This window comes from Oncorhynchus nerka, linkage group LG28 (assembly GCF_034236695.1).
Source record: "Oncorhynchus nerka isolate Pitt River linkage group LG28, Oner_Uvic_2.0, whole genome shotgun sequence".
NCBI classification, from domain to species: Eukaryota; Metazoa; Chordata; class Actinopteri; order Salmoniformes; family Salmonidae; genus Oncorhynchus; species Oncorhynchus nerka.
Window position 1 is genome coordinate 22,170,843 of NC_088423.1, and position 24,687 is coordinate 22,195,529.

Below are 24,687 nucleotides of genomic sequence, written 5' to 3' on the forward strand. Positions count from 1 at the left end.
AGCCCCTACAGTGCATTCTGATAGTATTCAGACCCCTTGACTTTTTTCACATTTTGTTACATTACAGCCTTATTCTAAAATTGATTAAATAAATAAAAATCCTCATCAATCTACATACAATACCCCATAATGACAAAGCGAAAACAGGTTAGACATGTTTGCAAATGTATAAAAAAAGATACCATATAAGTAATATAAGTATTCATACCCTTTGCTATGAGACTCGAAATTGAGCGCAGGTGCATTCTGTTTACATTGATCATAATTGAGATGTTTCTACAATTTGATTGGATTCCACCTGTGGTAAATTCAATTGATTGGACATGATTTGGAAAGGCACACACCTGTCTATATAAGGTCCCACAGTTGACATTGCATGTCAGAGCAAAAACCAAGCCATGAGGTCGAAGGAATTGTCTGTATAGCTCCAAAACAGGATTGTGTCAAGGCACAGATCTGGGGAAGGGGACAAAACTATTTCTGCAGCATTGAAGGTCCCCAAGAACACAGTGACCTCCATCATTCTTAAATAGAAGAAGTTTGGAACCACCAAGACTCTTCCTAGAGCAGGCCGCACGGCCAAACTGAGCAATCTTGAGAGAAGGGACTTGGTCAGGGAGGTGACCAAGAACCCGATGGTCACTCTGACACAGCTCCAGAGTTCCTCTGTGGAGATGGGATAACTTTCCAGAAGGACAACCATCTCTGCAGCACTCCATCAATCAGGACTTTATTGTAGAGTGGCCAGACGGAAGCCACTCCTGAGTAAAAGGCACCTGACAGCCCGCTTGGAGTTTGCCAAAAGGCACCTAAAGGACTCTCAGAGCTCAGAATGGGTAGAAGGTCACCTTTCAACAGGACAACGACCCTAAGCACATAGCCAAGATGACCAGGAGTGGCTTCGGGACAAGTCTCTGAATGTCCTTGAGTGGCCCAGCCAGAGCCCGGACTTGAACCCGAGTGAACATCTCTGGAGAAACTTTAAAATAGCTGTGCAACGACCCTCCCCATCCAACTTAACATAGCTTGAGAGGATCTGCAGAGAAGAATGGGAGAAACTACCCAAATACAGGTGTGCCAAGCTTGTAGTGTCATACCAATCAAGACTCGAGGCTGTAATCACTGCCAAAGGTGCTTCAACAAAGTACTGAATAAAGGGTCTGAATTTTTTATTTGTAATAAATGTGCACACATTTCTAAAAAACTTTTTTTGCTTTGTCATTATGGGGTAATGTGTTGATTGATGAGGAGGAAAAAATGATTTAATCCATGTTAGAATAAGGCTGTAACGTAATAAATGTGTAAAAATTCAAGGGGTCTGAATACTTCCGAATGCACTGTAAATTACTCAAATGTAAATGTAATAACTGTGATCGCTGAAATAATATTTTGTCAATTTATAGATTTGTTTAGTAATAGCCTTTTATGGAATTTAGCATACCGGAACATATGTACTAATAAAGCAGTTAAAACGACTTTATGCCCAAATATTTTGTAGCCAGTCATGCCCTCTGGAATAACATTTTTAAAGTGACGTATGAGAGGCTGAGGCACCGTGCAGAACTAAGGACGCCGCGGGAGGACAATCTTTTCTCCCTGTTCTGCTTTTCTCGTTAAAAAAAAAGGAGAGGGGCTGTAGCTATGGAGGGGGTAACTGTAGGGCAGGTATTTGACGCCGAATGCATCCTCAACAAACGCCCAAGAAAGGTATGAAATAACGTATTTTATCATAATATGGAAACATTAGACCCTTTACAATTGTTTAACTCTTTCCCACTCTTATCATTTGCAGGGGAAGTTTGAGTATTTGGTGAAGTGGAGAGGGTGGTCGTCCAAGTGAGTAGCTATTTAGCAAGAAGCTGGCTGAGCTAAACAATGACAATGTAGCCCATGATCCCCCTGCGACCCCGTATTTATCTCATAGCTACGCTATATTTACATTCATATGATACTATTTCCGTCGCATGTGGTTTTGGATAGACTGCAGGATGCATGGAAGAAAAATGATGGTGTTAGCCGTTTCGGAGTCTTGTTTTGTTTTCTTAAGCCGGAGCAGCTGATGATACGATGCCAAACCGGTATCTAGTAACGTGAGCAGGCATCCTCCTACTACCGTAGCGAACTCGAGCACCGGAATATGTGACGCCCACTATTTTCATGCACGGTGCTTGCGTCGTGATCGTTTACCAATAATATGGCTGAATGTAAATAGTTGAGCAAACGCTCAAGTTTTAGCCATTTACATTTAGGCTAGCCCTGAACAGCTACCCTCTCAAGATTTTCATTATTCAGACAATGTTCTTAATATTTTATTTAGATACAACGTCAATTAGGCCTATGTTTGTTTTTGATAGTAGCATCCTATGTGTGACATTGCATCTGATAAAGGAGATAGCAGACTAGAAACAAATGGGCAGAGATTTATGGGTGTGACATTTATAATTGCAATGTCTCTCTAGCTACTGTTCTGTAATAAACGGTTTTCTAATATGGGGTTTTCTTTACAGGCATAACAGTTGGGAGCCCGAAGAGAATATTCTGGACCCCAGATTAATGGCTGCCTTCCACAAGAGGTGTGTTATTAATATCATACTGGTTGATGTTTGACCAGAACATATTCATTCATACTTATTGTAGAGCACTGTCCATGGTGTATTATAGTTGCCCAGATCAAATGCATCCTTTGTTTCCTTCCTCCCATCCTTGAAGCTATCATTTATATCTGACATAGCCAAATTGGTGAAATAATTGAAATACAACCCTTGCTTCTGGTTATTTAGTTATTATATTAGTATTGACTCCAAGTAAGGAAGGATGTATTTTTAAAGTAGCAGAACATTGGTAGTAACTGTTTCTGATGCCATGTGTGTGTACTGTCTACAGAGAACAAGAGAGGGAGCTACTGTTCGGTAAGAGAGGGAAGAGGCCAAGGGGGCGCCCACGGAAAATTCTGGTAATCAACACACTGTTGCTGCTATTCAATCGTATAAGATGTAGTCGTGACAACAAATGCAGTAAATTGACTTACTTTTGTCATCTTGATTATAATCTCTTCCCAATGATTGCTTTCATTACATTTCCAAACAACAATAGTAACATGAATCCATTTGTTTGTTTGGATGATGAAGATACAATCTGACATCACATAATGCATGGTTACATTACAAACCATTCTGTCTAATTTCTTTAGGAACCAGAGCCAACTGAAACCAAATCCGACCGGTCCTCCTCAGCCTCTTCATCCGGCCTGTCCTCCTCTCCCTCCGCCTCTTCCTCAGAAGATGAAGACCACGGGAAGAAGGCCAAACCAGGTCCTCGGCGCCTCAACCTCCACCCTGTCCTCCAGACGAGGCCCCATATCGTGGTGGCCAATCAGGAGCCCGTCCGGAAAAAGCGCGGGAGGAAACCGCTGCTCCCGAGCTGAGGGCTTTGAGACAGGCAAATACCCGGCTGCCCCTGCCTCCCCCTCCTCTTTCTCGCCACCACCAGGTCCTCAGGCCCCCCCGTGAACCCCCCAAAGAGGAACCTCGAGGGGGGGTGAAGAAGCCTCTACAGCCGGCCAGTTTCACCTACACCAGCCTGAGCGCCAGCCGGGGCTCCAGAGATGAGACGGCACCCCAGCGGGCTGCTGGAGGTGCTTTCTTCCAGGCAGGGGCCTCCAAACCTGGGCTGCTGAACTCCATATGGTCGGGTCGCTCCATGTCGACCATCACCCCCTCCTCTCCATCCTCCTCTTCTTCTCTCAGCAGACCTCCCCCACCTCACAGTAAGGGATTGTCAGATCTGAAGCGCTCCCTCTCTGTCTCCGACGCCGGCAACAGCAGTGGCCGAGCAGAAGGGCTTAAGGTGGCGTCCTCTGTAAAACCAGGGGTGTCTACATCAACATCACTTGGTCTCCACAGCTCCAAGACCTCCAGTGGGTTCGGTGGCTCTCCGGCGACTTGTAGCCCAGCTCAACGCTCCCCAGCTGGGCAGAGGAGGCAGCAGGAGGGCCCTGGAAGTCAGGCGGTGGTGATGGTTCAGCAGCAGGGAGCCAAGCCCTCCTCCTCTCCACCTCCCTCAGCTAGAGATCGCATCAGTCAGGCCCTCAGCCTCCGAGCTCTCAACCTGCAGAGCGTCAACAAACGGGCGCCCGGCAATGGTCTCCAGGGATACGGAACCTCTGGCATCACTGGAGTTGCAGTTTCAAGGTCGAGCCTGAGAAGCGGTGCCAGCCAGGCAGGAAAAGGAGCAGGAGGAATCATTAAAGAGATGCACACATCGTCTGGGCTAGACCAGAGCCTGGCGTCCGGAGGGTTAGGGGCAGGGATGGTGCGCTCTGGAAGCATTCCACAAGCCAGAGAGGAGAGGGGTGAGAGAGGGAAGACCACAGGTGCAGAGACTGAGAGAGAGATGGACAGCAAGGGGACAAGGGGTGTAGGGAGCGGCAATGGAAGACTGGAGAGAGGGGGGAGTGTACAGGGAGGTGTGTCGTTGGCCGGGGGAGGTGGATCAAGCGCGGCGAGAGAGGAGGACAGGAGGTCAGAACAGAGCCTTAACGAGCGGAACTCCCGGAGCATCGAGAACTCTCGGACCCTTAACGAGCTCAGCACAGGTGACTCAGATGACACCAGCAGCAGCGAATCAGAAGAGCCTGACTCCTCCCCTTATCCCAACAACAACGGGCCCCGCCTGGTCTCTATGGAGACAGAAATTGAGACGGACTGGCGGCCGACACTTAGCCTTCTAGAACACGTGTTTGTCACGGACGTCACCGCCAACTTTGTCACAGTAACAGTGAAGGAGTCTCCAACCAGTGTGGGGTTCTTCAACGTCCGCAATCCCTAAAGCCTGTCCATGTACACTACTGTTCAAAAGTTTGGGGTCACTTAGAAATGTCCTTGTTTTTGAAAGAAAAGCAACTTTTTTTGTACATTAAAATAACATCAAATTGATCAGAAATACTGTGTAGACATTGTTAATGTTGTAAGTGACTATTGTATCTGGAAACGGCAGATTTTTTTAATGGAATATCTACGTATGTCTATCAGCAACCATCACTCCTGTGTTCCAATGGCACGTTGTGTTAGCTAATCCAAGTTTATCATTTTAAAAGGCTAATTGATCACCTGAAAACCCTTTTGCAATTATGTTAGCACAGCTGAAAACTGTTGTCCTGAAAACTGAAGATCTTGTACAACGCTGTGTACTACCCCCTTCACAGAACAGGGCAAATTGGCTCTAACCAGAATAGAAAGAAGAGTGGGAGGCCCCGGTGCACAATGTGAGCAAGACGACAAGTGCATTAGAGTGTCTAGTTTGAGAAACAGAAGCCTCACAAGTCCTCAACTGGCAGCTTCATTAAATAGTACCCGCAAAACACCAGTCTCAACGTCAACAGTGAAGAGGTGACTCCGGGATGCTGGCCTTCTAGGCAGAGTTGCAGAGAAAAAGCCATATCTCTGTCCGTGTTCTTTTTCCCATCTTAATCTTTTATTTTTATTGGCCAGTCTGAGATATGGCTTTTCTTTGCAACTCTGCCTAGAAGGCCAGCATCCCGGGATCACCTCTTCACTGTTGACGTTGAGACAGGTGTTTTGCGGGTACTATTTAAGGAAGCTGCCAGTTGAGGACTTGTTTCTCAAACTAGACAACTCTAATGTACTTGTCCTCTTGCTCAGTTGTGCACTGGGGCCTCCCACTCCTCTTTCTATACTGGTTAGTCAGTTTGCGCTGTTCTGTGAAGGGAGTAGTACACAGCGTTGTACGTTAAACAAAAGCTCTTTGTTTCAGGCGATGTTGAGTCTGTAATCGAACCCACAAATGCTGATGCTCCAGATACTCAACTAGTCTAAAGGCCAGTTTTATTGCTTTTTAATCAGCACAACCGTTTTCAGCTGTGCTAACATAATTGTAAAATGGTTTTCTAAATGATATCATTTTAAAATGATAAACTTGGATTTGCTAACACAACGTGCCATTGGAACACAGGATGGATGGTTGCTGATAATGGGCCTCTGTACGCCTATGTAGGTATTCCATGTTCCATTTACAACATAAACAATGTCTACACTGTATTTTTGATCAATTTGAGTGTTATTTTAATAGACAAAAAAGTAGCTTTTCTTTCAAAAACAAGGACATTTCTAAGGGACCCCAAACTTTTGAACAGTAGTGTACATGTACAGGATGCCCCTAGACACTGGCCATTGCCCCTCCTAATGGTTAAAGAGACATTACGCATTCAAATTAAAGTTCGACAGACATTTTCAGGCTTCTACAGTAGTCTGATGTTAAGGTAAAACAACGATAGCTGGATCTACACAACTTATGTCATGTGACGTAGTTTTATTAGAGTACTTTAGAGGTCTGAAAACAGCTGACACTTTTATTTATGAGTGAAATGTCCCCTTTTAAAGTAAGAATCTGGAGGGAGGTTAAACTCACTGAGCTTATCCTGGATCTGTGCCTAATGACAACCTATACCTGGAGGGATGAGGTACGACACAACGATAGGCCTGATTCCAAACCCATCCCTGGTCCCTTAGCCCATTGACTGCCCCCTTGAAGATTTTCAAGGATTGGATATTAGATATAAGTCAGGGAGGCTTGGGCCTGGTTCCATTTCTGCCCTCAACCCCTTTGCCTAGGTCTTTCACTTTTCTGCATATTTTTCTCATACATATCCAGTTTTACATACATATCTATTTAGATCTTCGAAGTGGAGTCAACAAGGGATAGAGGAAAGAGACCTTTGGTATTGGACCCTTGCCAATTGAGGACTTTTGCAAAGACATAGCTGTCTGTGAAGCTTTGCCAGCATTTACAAAGAACTGTCAAGATATTGGCCAGTAAATGGTGACATATCCCATCTTACTTTTTTATTTTTGTTTGTCTTTGGACACCAAAGGAGTCATGAATGTGAATTGCGTATTTAAAAAAAATCTGTTTTATTTTTTATCCTGTCAGTCAGTATTTATCTTGCACTACAGTATGTTATTTCAATATTTTAAGCTAACTATATCCAACTCTGAAACATACCCACTCATCTCAAGCAGGCATTTAAAAATGGTAGTTATTGAACAGTGTTAGTCCTATCTGCCTACCTGTGGTGAAGACCATTTGAATACAATCACGCTCAGTCATTGACTAAGAGCATCATAGGAGTGGAGAAGTGTTTTCATTTCATTTATATTTGCACATTTGTTACTCTTGATATTAACATGTATCTGTAACTCTGGTGCTTGTTATGGCTTCAGAAACTCGTAGCCTGTGTGCCTCCTGCCATTTCTAAGGTATTGGAATAAACCGTGAGTATTATAAACGTGGGTGCTTAACCATACCAAAATGCTCTTTATGGTTAAATCAATCAAATGTGTTTTATAAAGCCCTTTTTACGTCAACAGTTGTCACAAAGTACTTTACAGATACCCGGCGAACCTCCCTAGAAGGCAGGAACCTAGGAAGAAACCTGAAGAAGAACCAGGCTCTGAAGGGTGACCCGTCTTCTGTCTGTACTGGATACGTTGTTGTCAATGCAGGCTGCTGAATGGAGGGAGGAACGGCTCATAATAATGGCTGGAATGGATTTCAAAGAATGGTGTCAAACACGTGGTTTCCATTCCACTGACTCTATTTTAGCCATTATATGAGCCGTCCTCCCCTCAGCAGCCTCCACTGGTTGTTGTTTTCGTGATTGGTAGGTGCTTTTCTGTCATACACATCTAAGTTGGTGGTCCCCAGTCTTTGGAAGCACCGTTCACAAAGCTACCAGTAGATGTCACTGTTGTATAGTACTCACCACACACCTTTATCTCCCAGTGCACACTATATTGTACCCATGCAGTAGACATACTTCCGGTCATTTAGTGTATGTGGACACCTGCTCGTCGAACATCTCATTCCAAAATCATGGGCATTAATATGGAGTTTGTACCCCCTTTGCTGCTATAACCGCCTCCACTCTTCTGGGAAGGCTTTCTACTAGATGTTGGAACATTGCTGCGGGGACTTCCTTCCATTCAACCACGAGCATTCGTGAGGTCGGGCACTGATGTTGGGTGATTAGGCCTGGCTCGCAGTCGGCATTCCAATTAATTCCAAAGGTGTTCTATGGGGTTGAGGTCAGGGCTCTGTGCAGCCCAGTCAAGTACTTCCACACCGATCTCGACAAACCATTTCTGTATTGACCTCGCTTTGTGCACAGGGGCATTGTCATGCTGAAACAGGAAAGGGCTTTCCTCAACTGTTGCCACAAAGTTAGAAGCACAGAATCGTTGAGAATGTCATTGTATGGTGTAGTGTTATGATTTCCCTTCACTGGAACTAAGGGGCCTAGCCCGAACCATGGAAAACAGCCTCAAACCATTATTCCTCCTCCATCAAATTTTACAGTTTGCGCTTTGCATTTGGGCAGGTAGCGATCTCCTGACAGCCGCCAAACCCAGATTCATCCGTTGACTGCCATATGATGAAGTGTGATTCATCACCCAGAGAACGCCTTTCCACTTCTCCAGAGTCCAATGGCGGCGAGCTTTATACCTTTATACCTACTTTATGCTCGGCCATGGAAATCCATTTCTTGAAGCTCTAGACGAACAGTTCTTGTGTTCACGTTGCTTCCAGAGGCAGTTTGGAACTCGGTAGTGAGTGTTGCAACCGAGGACAGACTGTTTTTACGCACTTCAGCACGCTGCAGTCCCGAGTTCGATCCCAGGCTGTGTCATAACCCGGCCGTGACCTTGAGTCGCATAGGGCGGCGCACAATTGGCCCAGAGTCGTCCGTGTTAGGGAGGGTTTGGCCGCGGGGGCATTACTTGGCTCATCGCGCTCTAGAGACTCCTTGTGGCGGGCCAAGCTCCTGCAGGCTGACATCGGTTGTCAATTGAACAATGTTTCCTCCATGTTAAGTGGGCAGGTGTTAAGAAGTGTGATCAGGTGGGTCATGTGTAAGGACGCATGACTCGACCTTGGCCTCTCCCGAGCCTGTTGGGGAGTTGCAACGATAAGACTGGATCATAAATATATCTATATTTTTAAATGATTATAATTTAAAAAAGGAGTTATTCAGTATGGGCCATTCTACTGCCAATGTTTCTCTACAGAGATTGCATGGCTGTGTGCTTGATTTTATACACCTGTCAGCAGTGGGTGTGTCTGAAAAGGCAGAATCAACTAACGTGAAGGGGTGTCCACATACTTTTGTTTATTTAGTGTATATTACCTATGCGTGCACACAGAATAATATCTCAACACACACACACACACAAACACACACTTATTCAATTCACTCACTCATATTCTCACACAGTGTCCTCTGCCACTTACATGCTGTTAAAGTGTGTGTTGAGGAGTGTGAGTGACAGAAGCTATCATTCCACAAAGCTGCAGATTCTGTGATTTATGGCCAGGGCCTGTCCAGCTCTGTGGAATTTTCCCAAAATAAGTTTGTGTAAACAGAGTGCGACAGAGAGCCCCTCAGAGCAGACTGGTATGCATAAACAGTTTGAACAGTGTGGGGCAGTGTAATCCCCCACCCTCACCTCCCTCTCTCCAGTCTACACACAAACACACACACTCTTGAGTGCTCACAACGCTGCACACATACCTAGACGGACATAGAGATACAGACAAAGTAACATACCTTAGCAGGCACGCAGTCACAGTCACGCAAAACCACACATATAGATGCAAAAAAACAGACGTAGTGACAGACACTAGCTAACACACACAGAAAGACTTATCGATGTAATATAGCGTAGACACACACATAGAAAGACTTATCGATGTAATATAGCGTAGACACACACACAGAAAGACTTATCGATGTAATATATCGTAGACACACAGAAAGACTTATCGATGTAATATAGCGTAGACACACACAGAAAGACTTATCGATGTAATATAGCGTAGACACACAGAAAGACTTATCGATGTAATATAGCGTACACACACACACAGAAAGACTTATCGATGTAATATAGCGTAGACACACAGAAAGACTTATCGATGTAATATAGCGTAGACACACAGAAAGACTTATCGATGTAATATAGCGTAGACACACACACAGAAAGACTTATCGATGTAATATAGCGTAGACACACACACAGAAAGACTTATCGATGTAATATAGCGTAGACACACACACAGAAGCGTAGAGAAATGTAAATCCCCCCTTTAGTCTCTATCGGCAGGTTGCACTGTCTGGGATGGAGGCGTTTCTCCCAGCAGATACACACACAGACTACCATCCCTCTTCCGCTGCACTCTGAAACAACATCACACTCTCTCCTTCCATCTTTTGCTGCCTTTCTCTTTCCCAACTCTTTATAGCGTTTTACGCTCTCTTCTTTCCCTCTCTCCATCACTCACTCACACACAGAGAAAGAAAGCACATCATTGCGGATTGGTCATTGTATCACTGTTCAGGAATGCTGGCCATAACTGAGGCATGTCTGATTTGGAGGTGGGCTTTTTCTAACACACTGTTGATATGGAGACACTGAGTCAGCTCTGCCATTGACACACACACACACACTGGCTCCACCACTCCTGTGACACAACTATGACAGGTTATGACACCCCTTTGACAGGTATGGAGAAACAGGGATGACAGGGAGTGGGAGGGTTAGGAAAAGTCGGATGTCACAGAGAGACGTTCCAAAGTTTTCACTTCAATGTGAGGAGACAGCCTGCATCTCCACCCATCCATGCTCAAGCCAGGCTGCCGCCAAGCATCACACACACACTACCTGAACGCAGGCTGGCAAGCGCAGACAAAACCAACCTTGTGGCAACTTCACACACAGCAACTCCAGCAACCTGCCTCCAGGCCCTGTTGTCTGTGCGGTACTCTCGAAATACCTGACATTGTTTCACACCCCCTGTTTGCCCACACCCTCCACATAATCCACAGCATGGATGATAGATACTATACCTCTCATTGACAGAATGTCATTAAACTCCAGAGCAGAAAATCACAGAGAGAACTCAGCCCCTATTAGTATTCCCTGTATAGTGCACTACTTTTGACCAGGGCCCATTCCCTATTTAGGAAATAGGTTGCTATTTGGGATGCAACCAAGTTCTTAGAGCAGGTTAACACCTTTTTATTACGCTTTTTAAATGTCATTTAGCTGACTCCCCTCAGTTTCTCCCTTAGAGCAGATTAGCCTTTAACAAATACTAGCTAAATTAAGTACGCACTAGATGGGTGGAAGTGTGCAGGGCTAGTTTTACTGAAGCTGAAGACATTTGAGATCTAAATCCTCCGTAAGCATCTAAAACATTGTTGGATGTGTTCATTACGTTTTATAAGAAGGATTGTCTCAACCCCTCACACACACAGAGACACACGAACACAGAGACACAGACGCACATGGAGACAGACCCACAGAGAAACACAATGCTCTTGTTGTTATGGTTAATTTTTTTGGTCAACGATCTACACAAAATACTAATGTCAAAGTGGAATAAAAACAGTGATATATATTTATTAGGTAAGTATTCAACCTTCTGAGTCAATACATGTTAGAATCACATTTGACAGTGATTACAGCTGTGAGTCTTACTGGGTAAGTCTCAGAGTTTTGCACACCTTGATTGCACAATATTATTCTTCAAGCTCTGTCAAGATGGTTGTTGGTCATTGTTACACAGCCATTTTCAAGTCTTGCCATAGATTTTCAAACTGATTTAAGTCAAAACTGTAACTAGGCCACTCAGGAACATTTAGCGTCATCTTGGTAAGAAACTCCAGTGGAAATTTGGCTTTGAGCTTTAGGTTATTGTCCTACTGAAAGGTGAATTTGTCTCCCAGTTTCAGACAACCAGGTTTTCCTCCAGGATTTTGCCTGTGCTTAGCTCTGCTCCGTTTCTTTTTATCCTAAAAAAAACATCCATAGCAAAGGGGTTGAATACTTATTGACTGAAGACATTTCAGCTTTTAATTTGTAAACATTTTGAAAATACATAATTACACATTGAGCAATTGTGTGTAGGCCAGTGATAAAAAAAAATCTAAATTTAATAAATTTTATATTCATGTTGTAACACAACAAAATGTGGAAAAAGTCAAGGGGTGTAACGGTTTTCTTCCGCTGGCGGCTCCTTGCAGACTGGCGGCTCCTTGCAGACTGGCGGCTCTGGCGGCTCCTTGCAGACTGGCGGCTCCTTGCAGACTGGCGGCTCCTTGCAGACTGGCGGCTCTGGCGGCTCCTTGCAGACTGGCGGCTCCTTGCAGACTGGCGGCTCTGGCAGCTCCTTGCAGACTGGCGGCTCTGGCGGCTCCTTGCAGACTGGCGGCTCTGGCGTATCTCCTCCCAAGTCCAATTGTCCTGATTGCGCTGCTCCTCCTGCCGCTGCCTGTCACCACGCTGCTTGGTCCTGTTTTGGTGGGTGATTCTGTAATGGTTTTCTTCCGCTGAAGGAGAGGAGGACCAAAATGCAGCGTAGTTAGTGTTCAACATCTTTAATATATACGATAAACATGAACACTACAAAATACAAAACAATAAATGTGAAAACCGAAACAGTCCTATCTGGTGCAATGACACAAAGACAGAAGACAATCACCCACAAAATACCCAAAGAACATAGCTGCCTAAATATGGTTCCCAATCAGAGACAACGATAAACACCTGCCTCTAATTGAGAACCAATCTAGGCAACCATAGACGTCCATAACACCTAGACTAGAAAACACCCCATAAACATACAAAACTCCTGGACCAGACAAAACACATAAATCACCCATGTCACACCCTGACCTAACCAAAATAATAAAGAAAACAAAGATAACCAAGGCCAGTGCGTGACAAGGGGTGTGAATATTTTCTGAAGGTAGTTTAGCTGGAGTTAAGAGGAGATAGCTGGAGTTACACTGAAGAAAAATATAAACGTAAAGTGTTGGCTGCATGTTTTATGAGCTGAAATAAAAGATCCCAGAAGTTTTCCATATGCACAAAAATCTTATTTCTCTCCAATTTTGTGCACAAATGACTTCCCTGTTAGTGAGCATTTCTCCTTTGCCAAAATAATCCATCCCTCTGACTGGTGTGGCAAATCAAGAAGCTGATTAAACAGCATTATCATTACACAGCTGCATCTTGTACTGGGGACAATAAAAGGCCACTCTAAAATGTGCAGTTTTGTCAAAAAACACAATGCCACAGATGTCTCAAGTTTTGAGGGAGCGTGCAATTGGCATGCTGACTGCAGGAATGTCCACCAGAGCTGTTGCCAGAAGCTGCCTCCAACGTCATCTTAGATAATTTGGCAGTATGTCCAACCGGCCTCACAACCACATACCACGTGTATGGCATCATGTGTGTGAGCGGTTTGCTTAAGTCAACTTTGTCAACAGAATGCCCCATGGTGGTGGTGGGGTTATGGTATGGGCAGCCATAAGCTACGGACAACAAACACATTTGCATTTTATTGATGGCAATTTGAATGCACAGAAATACCGTGACCAGTACCTGAGGCCCATATTTTCAAAAGTATCTGTAACCAACATATGCGTTATCTGTATTCCCAGTCATGTGAAATCCATAGATTAGGGCCTAATGAATTTATTTCAATTGACTGATTTCCTCATATGAACATGTTAAAGCATAAGGTATAGAGGGCATCCTCATCCTCATCCATCTGAGCTCAGTGGGCGTCCAAGGGCCTTGTTATTGTTGTCTAAGGGCTCTCTCTCTGTGTGTGTGTGTGTTTGTATGTGTAAGGTCATAGGTTTATTCCAGCACTGCCACCCGTGCATGTGTGTGGTTGGGTATACAGGACATCCCAGCATTGTGTTATTGTTGTCTGAGGCTCACAGGTATGGGAAGGTTAACCCCATAATCCTGAGGTGAAGGTGTCTAGCGTGTCGTCTTTTCTGCCACAGGGAGACACGGTTGTTAAGCCCACACAAAGCCCCTCGCCAAAGCCTTAGCCTCCCAGGACACTCAACGTCTCTCTCGCCCTCTGACCCTCTCTGTTTTTCTTTCTCTGTGTAACCGTCGCTCTGCGCCCTTTAATCCCCTCTCAGTCCAACACTGTATGAGAGCATGTGAGCGAGAGAAATAGAGCGAAAAAGAGCAAGCGTTTGTACTAATTGGGCTTAAGTTCATTTCTATATTTTAAAATTCTATAAACAGTCATTTCAAGTGATTGGAGGTGATTGAAAGCAGCATGCAGTCAGAGCAGTGTGCAGGCTGAAAGCAGCATGCAGTCAGAGCAGTGTGCAGGCTGAAAGCAGCATGCAGTCAGAGCAGTGTGCAGGCTGAAAGCAGCATGCAGTCAGAGCAGTGTGCAGGCTGAAAGCAGCATGCAGTCAGAGCAGTGTGCAGGCTGAAAGCAGCATGCAGTCAGAGCAGTGTGCAGGCTGAAAGCAGCATGCAGTCAGAGCAGTGTGCAGGCTGAAAGAAGCGTCATCAGAATATCTGACACTAGGGGGAGTATAATGCTGGAATATGAGAACCTAAGATAAACATTACTTAGTCATTCAAGTCGTATAGTAAAGTCATCAGAAATTTCAGTAAGCTGTCAGTGAATAAATATCAGTAAATATTAAAGTGATCAAAACAGCATCAGAAACTTGAATCGACTGCAAAATTGCCTTTGCAATTTATACAGTTTAATTGCTTAATTCATTGCATGATAATTTTGTGGCTTGCAGCTACCATTTAATTAAATTATTAATGAGAAGTGATTGCCTTAATTGCGAAATGTATCTTGTGAACGTACGCATGATGTGCACACACACTTGTGGAAGTGCTGGTGACTGCTTCGATGTCTTTGCAAAACGAATCCTGCTCCAGAGCAGGCCCAAAGCCCTCAAGGCTCCAGCCACACACACACACACACACAAGTTTTGGCTGCCCTTTAAGTTTTGCTCTATCATATTTTGTTAACAGTACACAATCAATTCATATTTAATGGCGGAGTGTAATTGTCTCTTGTAGAATTTACTTAACTCAGTGGAATTTGATGTGCACCAGATTCATTCATGTAGAAATTAACTGACAAACTTTCATTTGGTCAAAGAGTTTGTCTTTTTGGAGGGTGGAGAGTATTAGAATAATACCCAGCATGCTTTGCAACATTTTGGTAATTTAGTAGACACTTTTATCGAGAGCGACTTCAGTTAGTGCATTCAACTAAGGTAGAGATAAACAACTACATGTAAAAAGTTTATGTAACCGTTACTGAGAATGTCTTTGTAGTTAAACTGGTCTGTTGATTAGTTTACTGTTTCTTAAATGTTAGGTAGCATAAACATAACCACATGCAACATATCGATTTGAGTTAGTATGGGCATCAAAAGTCCCAAAGCAAAGTTACACCTCACTTTCCTATTTTTGGAGTGATTACATAAAACCGATCAGAATTCCAAAGAATGTGGAAGTCATGTCTCCGGGGTGTGATGTCATATGGAGGACCTGGCAAGCCAGTCTACTCCCTATATTGTAAACTCCAACAGAAATAACTTCAAATGTATAACTTCAAATTAAACCAAATCTTTTGCACTCATGATTACTGGTTTCAATTATTTTCACCAAATTTACAAGCAAATACTTTATGAATGTATTGTTACAAATCAACTTGCTAGCATACTAGCCTTTTAACTTGAACCTTTCTAGCCTGATAGCCTTACCAGGCTTAATGAGTCAGCCAGTTGCTATCAACACCCAGCTTACAGCTACATTAAAGTAAATCAAAGTTTTGGAAAAACATGTTCCCATCTAACCACATTTCAAAGAATGTTAACTGCATATAGCTATCTTACCAAGCTAGCCAGCCTGCTAACGTTAGCTATTTAGCCATCTAACAATAGCGATTTGCCTTGCCAGCCTGATCAGCAAGCTAGAGCCCAACTTCCGGGGACCAGTTAGAACACAAATAACCCAACAAAACTAAAACATAACCGCAGATCAAAAGTAAAGAGACTTACAAATTGTTGGCTGGGGACTTTCTGATGGGAAGAGTCATGGAAAATCCAATAGCTATTGGGAGAAAAATCTAAAAATAGATAGATTCCAGATGTCAGTCAGCTAGCTCGCTAGCACTAGGCAAAGGTGGAAAAAATAATAATTAAACCCTGTAGCCTACTTTAGAGAGAACATGCCGAAAAGTTGCCAAAACAGGAAGGAGAACAGATGAGATAATAGCGTTACACAATTAGAGCAAGCGGGTATGATTTTCTCTTTTGTTAATAAATATGTAATAACCTCAAAACATAATTAGGTTTGTACTTATAGGCAACCAGATGGTGACTACAAATAATCAACTTAGTCTTTGACCACATTGTGTTACATTGGTGAATAAAAACTCATGCTTCATACCCTTTAAGCCCAGCTGGCTAAGGAGCTGGCAGGGAGGCTCATGAGGGAGCCAGAAGCAGATAGGAGCTGAACGCTCCCCATTGTTAATTGGAAATAAAAAAATAAAATAAAAATCATTTAGTAGTTCTAAAAATGTTTGTGTAAAAATAACCTGTTTCCATTAGATGTAAGTACTGTCTAAAATTGAATGAACTAGATCCACATTTTTTTTTGAGTGCACATACAAACACACCAGTCTAACGTTCCCGAAAGATTCAGGGCATGATGGATCTCTGCATCTGACAGCCAATCGATTTGGAGCAGACAGCTTTCACGGCCCGCTGCCAGAGACGTGTGTGCGTGTGTGTCAGCACTAATCGGAGCAGACAGCCCACTCAGAGAAAGCAGTTCAAGACCTCCACACAGTCCTCTTCTCTGCTTGTCTCCCACCACTTCTCTAAGGTTTACTTCAGGTAGAGACAGACATTTATCTTTCTATTCTCTTCCAGAGAGAGACCAAAATAAAAAATTAAATAAAAGACCAGAGGAAAATAAGTTGATGACAGACGACAAATGTCCCCTTGTGTGAAGCTGAAGTTGTGTATGTCCTAGAGAACACACATTAATTGTGACTGTGGTATTCCAAGATAACACAATGGAATATTTGAGGGGGCAGATCATGATAGGCAGGTCTGTGTCGACATGTTTGTGTGTGTCAGTGTGTATTTGTGTTTGCATGTGAGTGTGTGTGTGTTGTGTGTGTATATTTTGATATCAGGGATAACAGTAGGGCTAAGAAGCCAGTCATAGTGAGAAAATGACAACAGGCTGTAACAGCCACAAAGGTCAGAGAAATATGGCCAATGGGGTTTGCTAGGGCCATGCAGGAGTCAAACCCACAACTCTGGTGTTGAAAGCACCATACCTCAACCAACTGAGCCAACTGAGAAGACTCACAAAGGCTTCATAGGAGGTTCATAGAAACTTCAGAACTCCATTTTGAGAACTTCTCCATAGCTGTGTCAGTCAGTCTGTCTGGATTTGTTAGAAGGCAGTCTGCCCAGAGAGACTCAAACTGTCTTATTAATATTCTGAAGAGATAATTGCTTAGCGTTTCTCAGCTCTGTGCAAAGAGAAGGAACGCCAGCTTTTCTCCCATCAAAATTATTAATATAACTGGATGTTAGAAAATAGGAGTGTAGTAAGCAAATATTTAGGACCGAAATGTCCTTCCGATGAGAGCAGATGAGGTGACTGATGTAGTGCTAGGAGGATGTTTGGTGGATTGTTGCATGTGTGTGCCTGTGTGTGTTTGTGTGTGTGTATGTGCCTGCGTGTGTCTATGTGCATGCTTTTGTGCGTGTTTGCAGCCAGCCCAATGACATGCGCACACAACCAGTCAGTCCCAGAGGCACACTGCTGTCTCTTCTCTGACCAGGTCTTAACAGCCAGCAGTAGGTAGAGCAGTAAGTCTACAGCATTACTCTCTCTCGCTCTTTTCTCTTCTGTGTGTGTGTGTGTGTGTGTGTGTGTGTGTGTGTGTGTGTGTGTGTGTGTGTGTGTGTGTGTGTGTGTGTGTGTGTGTGTGTGTGTGTGTGTGTGTGTGTGTGTGTGTGTGTGTGTGTGTGTGTGTGTGTGTGTGTGTGTGTGTGTGTGTGTGTGTGTGTGTGTGTGTGTGTGTGTGTGGTGGGGGGGCAGCCTTACTTTCCCTCTGTGTGAATTCCTCCATCGTCCCTAAATGTGACAGCTAGCTATAAAACTGTTCAAGTGAAGCATTACCGGCTATAACTGCATTTTCCTACTGAACTGAAACCAATGAGAGATGATGTGAACACACTGACTGATGTACAGAGAATATCTACATACAGTTCTTCATCTGTGGCCTTGTTTTATAAAAGTTAAGGACCAATAATAATGATATCTAAGGAGAAGTTGGGGTTTAATTTCATTCATTGAATAATGAGTGCGAGAAATGTTGCACATACTTGAAGAACTTTCATATGGAGTCAGTTAGTGTTCTAAACAATAGCAGCTTGAATGGTTCGAACGCTGTTTCTGACAGGTGTTACTTCTGAAATGCTGAGCTCTTGAAACGCTTGACAACATTCTATGTTATTTTGCCACCTTCACTGGCTAAAGACTGCTCAAGCTTCAAACATCAGAAGACTTATATGTTTTGCAGTCTTTGGTCATTGAATGGAGTGCTGAGAATCGTCACACAGAAGCTGCCCTGATTGAAACACTCCCTATCAGACCTGGCAGTGTGCCAACCACCACATCACAAAACACACACACACAGACACACATCAAAGCCTGGTCTGACCTCGGCCTGCATACCTGCCTACACTCCACCGATAACAGTCTTATTTGAAACCCAAGAATACCCACCTCCTCCTCTTCACCTCTCTTCCTCTAACCATCCTTTCATCTCCACCGCACTCTCTTCCACTAATCCTCCGTTGCTTCCACCTCTCTCCACTTCCCCTCTCTATCCTTGATGATTGAGAGCAAAACAAGATGGGCACATAAAAGATGTGTTTTAAGTTGTCTCCAGTGACTTTCTATGTGTGTGTGTGTGTGTGTGTGTGTGTGTGTGTGTGTGTGTGTGTGTGTGTGTGTGTGTGTGTGTGTGTGTGTGTGTGTGTGTGTGTGTGTGTGTGTGTGTGTGTGTGTGTGTGTGTGTGTGTGTGTGTGTGTGTGTGTGTGTGTCTCTCTTTGAGTGTGTGTGGATGTTGGAAATAAGGCAAGAAGAGATCAGAGAGATAGATTTCCGGTGCTTATTGTGGTAACTAATTGAAGTTAAAAAAACGATTTGATGATGGAATTTGTTCCACTTTGAAAGTGTTGGATGTTATTGATTACTGTAGCTCCAAGAATGACTAATTGCAACAGCATACAAAGGTAGAGAAATTCCCCTTGGCTCGTAAACCTCATTAAAAGGGTTGTGGACATAACTTGCAGAGCGTTACAAGCTTGTGGACGTCATCAATGAAATCCTTGCAATTCTAAGGGGAATTTTGGGATAAAACAGGCTTTAAACTTTGAGGAGACAAAGGGGGAAAAAAATGTTTTAGATGCTTAACGTTGTATTTTTCATATTATATAGTAGTTTTAGTTTACTTAATGTGTGGGTGCAGCATGGGTGATGGAGGTTGGGGGGTAGAGGGAGGGAATGGCATTGAGTCCGGTCCAGTAAGAGATATGATTCAAATAGAGACCCAAAACAACATTGTGATCATCACAACATGGTGCTAAAAGGATGTGGAATCGGAACTATTAGACCATGACTCTGAGATCTCCATTCCCATTATGATTTGTGGCAGAAAAGTACTCAACACTTCAATCATTAACACTGGCAATAAAATCTCACATCCTCTGTCTGTCTCTCTGTCTTTCTCTCTTTCTACCTGTCTCGCTCTCTGTCTTTCTCTCTTTCTACCTGTCTCGCTCTCTGTCTGTCTCTCTGTCTTTCTCTCTTTCTACCTGTCTCGCTCTCTGTCTGTCTCTCTGTCTTTCTCTCTTTCTACCTGTCTCGCTCTCTGTCTGTCTCTCTGTCTTTCTCTCTTTCTACCTGTCTCGCTCTCTGTCTTTCTCTCTTTCTACCTGTCTCGCTCTCTGTCTCTCTGTCTTTCTCTCTTTCTACCTGTCTCGCTCTCTGTCTGTCTCTCTGTCTTTCTCTCTTTCTACCTGTCTCTCTCACTCGTTCTCGCCTTCCAACTGTCACGGCATGGCGGCATGACCTGCATCCCAAATAGCACCTTATTCCCTATTTAGTGCACTTCTTTTAACCAGGGCCCATAGGGCAATCCAGGTTACATCCCAACATTATAATAAACATGCTGGTTGAAGTTCATGTTGGTTAATCACCTAGCTGCCATAAATGCAATGCCAGCGCGTTGTTGTAATGGTGTACAATATTGGTGCTGTAGTAATGAACATTTATCACATAAATAATTAAACAAGTTGATTGGCTGTCCTTTTCCTGTGTTATTCCAGTAAAGAGATTGGATGTCGTTCTTAGGACACACATATTGATATAGTATAATATACTATTGATAAAGTATAACCACATACTATGTCCTCTACTTTAGTTTCAGAATCCTTGTTTGATTACTTTGGGCCGAGATTCCAATACGTCCACACATTAGCATTTATGCTGCTGCAGAAAACTGCTGAAATTAAGAAAAAAACTAAAATGTCTGGACGAAAGCTGGAAAACTTAAGTTGCACTTGTTTGAAATATTCAAAGGTGTGTCTGGGCTTTAGGCACCTCTTAAAGCAGGCGTACACTAAGCACACTGACATATAGACAAATACACGAGTCCCTGGCAGGCCACTAGTGTCTCTAAAAATTAATCTCGCTTTCCTGAAACCACTTTTACAGTAAAATATACAGTATATTGAATTAGTAAAAGACTCCAGCAGTAGCTTTCATCAAGAGGTAGTGTAATGGAATGAAGCAGTGTTGACCAAATCAGACCAGGTCCTGCTCTTGCTTATGTTAAATGAGCAGTGCTCCTGGCTTGGGATTCGGATGGCTTCCATTTCCTTTACTTCACACACAGTATACCTGAATTTGAACAGTGAATTCCAAAAATTCTGATTGAATGAAAGATTGGTGTGCTGTGCCCAACTTCATGGTCTTTATGCAAGAAGTCTGTAGGGTTGTAAGGGCAGATTATGGAAGAGAAAATCCCACATTCACTGAGAGTATAGTCTCTTGATATTTCATTCAATTTGTATCAGTAGCATAGGTCACAAGTCATGGTTTGAAAAAGATTGAGTGTGATTTCCCTATTGGGCATTCTCATTACACAAGCAGTTTTCTGATAGAATTCCCACTTACTGAAAGTAGTCTAGATAGTTCATTCATTTTGGAGCAGTAGCAGAGGTCGCAGGTTTGAAAAAAAGACTGCTTTCAGTGAGAGTTAATTTCTCTTCTCTCAAAACTGTCACCGGGTGAGATGAGAAACTGTCACCGGGTGTGATGAGAATGGTCATTGGGACTAAGCTGTATGTCCTTTGTTTAAATGGAACACCATCCTACCAATGTTTAGGCTATTATAGTGTAGCATGCCTCTGTCTACCAAGGGGTCTGGACCTTTCTGGAAGGTAGCCTAGTGGTTAAGAACGTTGGGTCATTAACCGAAAGGTCGCTGGTTCGAATCCCTGGGCCAACTAGGTTAAACAAAACATTCTGTTGATGTGTCCTTGAGCAAGACACTTAACCCTAAGTTGCTCTGGATAGGAGTATCTGCTAAAATAAATAAAGAATGAGGTAGTGACCTTGCCATATAACTGCAGGATTGTTGGTTCAAGGCCTTTGGAGTTTAAGTTAAAACCAATGTCTTGCCATCTGCGGTTGGAGGAGAGCCACCAGGAAAAGGGCTGAGGAGAATAGGGCAAGTGAATCATCAGTGAACACAGAGAGCATCTACTGAGTGGAATAAGGGAACAAGGGAAGAGGACCAAGAGGTGCCAATATCATGTAGCTACAGGGCAGATGTTGAGTGCATAAAGGTGCCATGTGAGACATGTATACGTGTGTGGTCAGCAGCTGAATAATCAAACAGTACACTTTCCCTAAACTTTTCCTCCACAGGTCTGCATGAGCTGTAAGGCCCATTTCTTCCTGTTTTGAAACAGTCCAAAAAAAAATCTGGCAAAACTGACTGCAAATTGAGGACAAAGGAGATGTAAATCAAAGATGGAACACATTTTTCTAACAAAACAAAACTCCTTCCAAAGACTCATTTGAGTGGTTTTATTTTAACTGGCAATGACTACATGAACAGAGAATAAATAGCCTGGTAGTTACTGTTATTTTACATGGTTTACCCACAATTGTCCCTTTATTTAGTATCACAAGCTGACTTGACATTTTGGCTAATTTTGACAGAGGTCCATAAACCACTTATTTTCTTCACAAAGAATGGAACATATCTGTAGTCCTTCAATAACAGTATTTTAATGCTTCACAATGCGAAGTGCTCTTCTTCAGTATAAATATAAAGATACATCACATCCAAGATATGTTCAACAAATACAGTAGATGCTGGTTATATAATAATAATAATAGTGACCTTTTTACAAAGTTTGTCATCATAAAATAAAATGGGACCACATATACATAAAATATACATTCTTGCACTTGACAGTGCATATAAAAATAATCATGTAACTATGATTTTTTTAATGAATCTTTTTAGAAATAATAACAATACAAAAAGATCATTTCAGTTTATTTCAGTTCGTGCATGAGCATTTGCACTCAGATATAATGGGGTACTGAACTGGTATCCAAGCGCATTTCAGACCTCCTTTTCTCTGCAGGCACCTCCATCGTAAGATCGTAAAATGGGCCGATTTGGCAGGTTTGCAAACCATCCCTTCAGGGACGGAACAAGAACGCTTATTGTAGCAGCTCCCCACCTTCACGTAGCGCGGCCAGAATCTGTTCCCGAGGTCGTTCCATGTATAAACAACTGGACAGAAGGCGTAAGACCACAGCCACAGTTGCAGCCTTCTTCTAAGTTTTTTACTGGGCTTGTGCTTCTTGCCGTGCTGGATCTCAAACTCCATGGCTTTGATCTCCTTGGGCATCGCGCCGGACGGCTTCTGACGTATTTCCGAGTCGCTCAGGTCCTCGTTGCCCGAGTACTTGTCCTCTGGCGGGGTAATGGACATGAAGTGTGGGTCGAAGTGACTACCCAGGGTGGATCTGAGTTCGGTCTCGTTCAGGTCCCGTTCTTTTGGATCCAGGACAGGGTCTGGGTCCTCTTTGAGCTCCACTATGGGGAGAGTGTCGCTGGGGATGGGACGGAGGAGGTAGTAGTGTTGGCACATGCCCTCCTCAATCCTTAACCCGAGGGACAGAACCAGCATGGACATGGCCAGAAAATAGTACGAGTTATCCATATCTCAAGTAACAATAGTTCCAAGTTATATATAGAATATAAAAAGTCTAATCCTTAGAGGTTTGAAATTATCATCCGTTTTCCCCCGAGGGAGAGAGGTTGCGTGTGGATAAATCACGATGCGCCCCGTAGTCCAGCGCACGTCGTCACGCACGCGCTCGACCCGTTGATCACGTCGTCACGCACGCGCTCCACCCGGTGATCTGTTAAACTCCACGAAAAACTTGCTCTCAGGAAGTTTCAGCTGGCTGGAGCCTATTCACCATAGCAACCGGCAACTGCAGTCAGAGAGGAAAGTTGACGCGCTGAGCCAGTGGAGAGTTTCGCTGCGTAACTTGAGTCCATGACACGCGTCTAACTGGTTAGAATGAAGTCCTTCACTTTCAAAGCACTTTCAACGAAAAGGTTGAACCATACCCATTAGTGTCAGAAGCATGAACCGACTTGGCTGCATTTCCCCTGGGCTTTCCCGTGCATAAAATGCGTCAGGTCCTGGTTTCTCTGCTTTCTCACTAGTCTCAGTGTTGGGTCCTGTTGGTTTCTAGGTGTCCGCATGTTGTCTGGGGCTAGGCGATGCACTGGTCGGTGCCGGACGCCAAACTGAGCCGCATCTGGCTCCGACGATATATCCACGCGCGCCGTGATGTAATCCTTCAGACTACACCTCCCTCTCTCTCCCTCTCTGTCAATTCAATTGAAGGGCTTTATGTCTCTCCCTCTATCGCTCTCTCTCCTATCCCTCTCTCTCCCTCTCTGTGGGTCTCTGTGCTAACCAAGAGGCTGGGGGCCAAAAAGACCCTACACCTCCCACTCTCCATCTCGCTTTCCCTCCTCCTTTTTCCCGGGGAGGCGAGGCGTTTGGGGGGAGTCCGGCTCCCCATCACTAGTAAAACGCAGACATGAGTAGCCCATATCTCTCTAACTTTATTTACACAAACGTTATTAATGCATGTTCATAATAAAAATAAATATGACATGCACCCAAACCTGGCGCATTAAATTCTAGTGCAATAACACATCATTTAAAAAATTGGCTGATTCGTCTCATAGATTAGAATAGGCCTACCAGCGGTGTCATAAATCAAGCGACAGTTCAAGTTCAACAGCGGAGGTGCCGAGAGCCTTCTCTTCTAGACAGACAAACTGCGAGTTTTTTTTTTACGAGGGCGCCTGTCCTGAAGACGGCTGGTGCCAGAGCGATGTTTATTTTATAACTCTCTCCAGTTAGATGCTCTCAACGTGTGTTTAGACTTATCCAGGACGGAGGAGAGTGAGCAAAGTAGGCTACTCCATTTCATTACCAATATTATTTATCCTTTTTATTGGACAAGGAAGCCTCTATAGATTTTTTCTTCTTCAGTTCAGGACACAAAGTGGACAAAGTGTTTAATTGACAGAAACACGACTTAATTCATTAGGGTCAGGCGGGACTTTTAAGGAGGGAAAAGGTGACAAAGTATACCAGGCTGACATTG

The 24,687-nt window shown here is 43.6% G+C and overlaps 1 protein-coding gene and 1 pseudogene across 1 annotated transcript; one reads left to right on the forward strand and one right to left on the reverse strand.

The window, feature by feature from the left end:
* Positions 1-1,447: 1,447 nt before the first annotated feature.
* LOC115112657 (chromobox protein homolog 2-like) lies at positions 1,448-7,382 on the forward strand (annotated as a pseudogene).
* Positions 7,383-22,044: 14,662 nt separating this feature from the next.
* nog3 (noggin 3) lies at positions 22,045-23,950 on the reverse strand. Its single transcript, XM_029639688.2, has one exon. The coding sequence runs from the start codon at positions 23,211-23,213 to the stop codon at positions 22,542-22,544; it is 672 nt and encodes a 223-aa protein (XP_029495548.1). The 5' UTR covers positions 23,214-23,950; the 3' UTR covers positions 22,045-22,541.
* Positions 23,951-24,687: the final 737 nt, after the last annotated feature.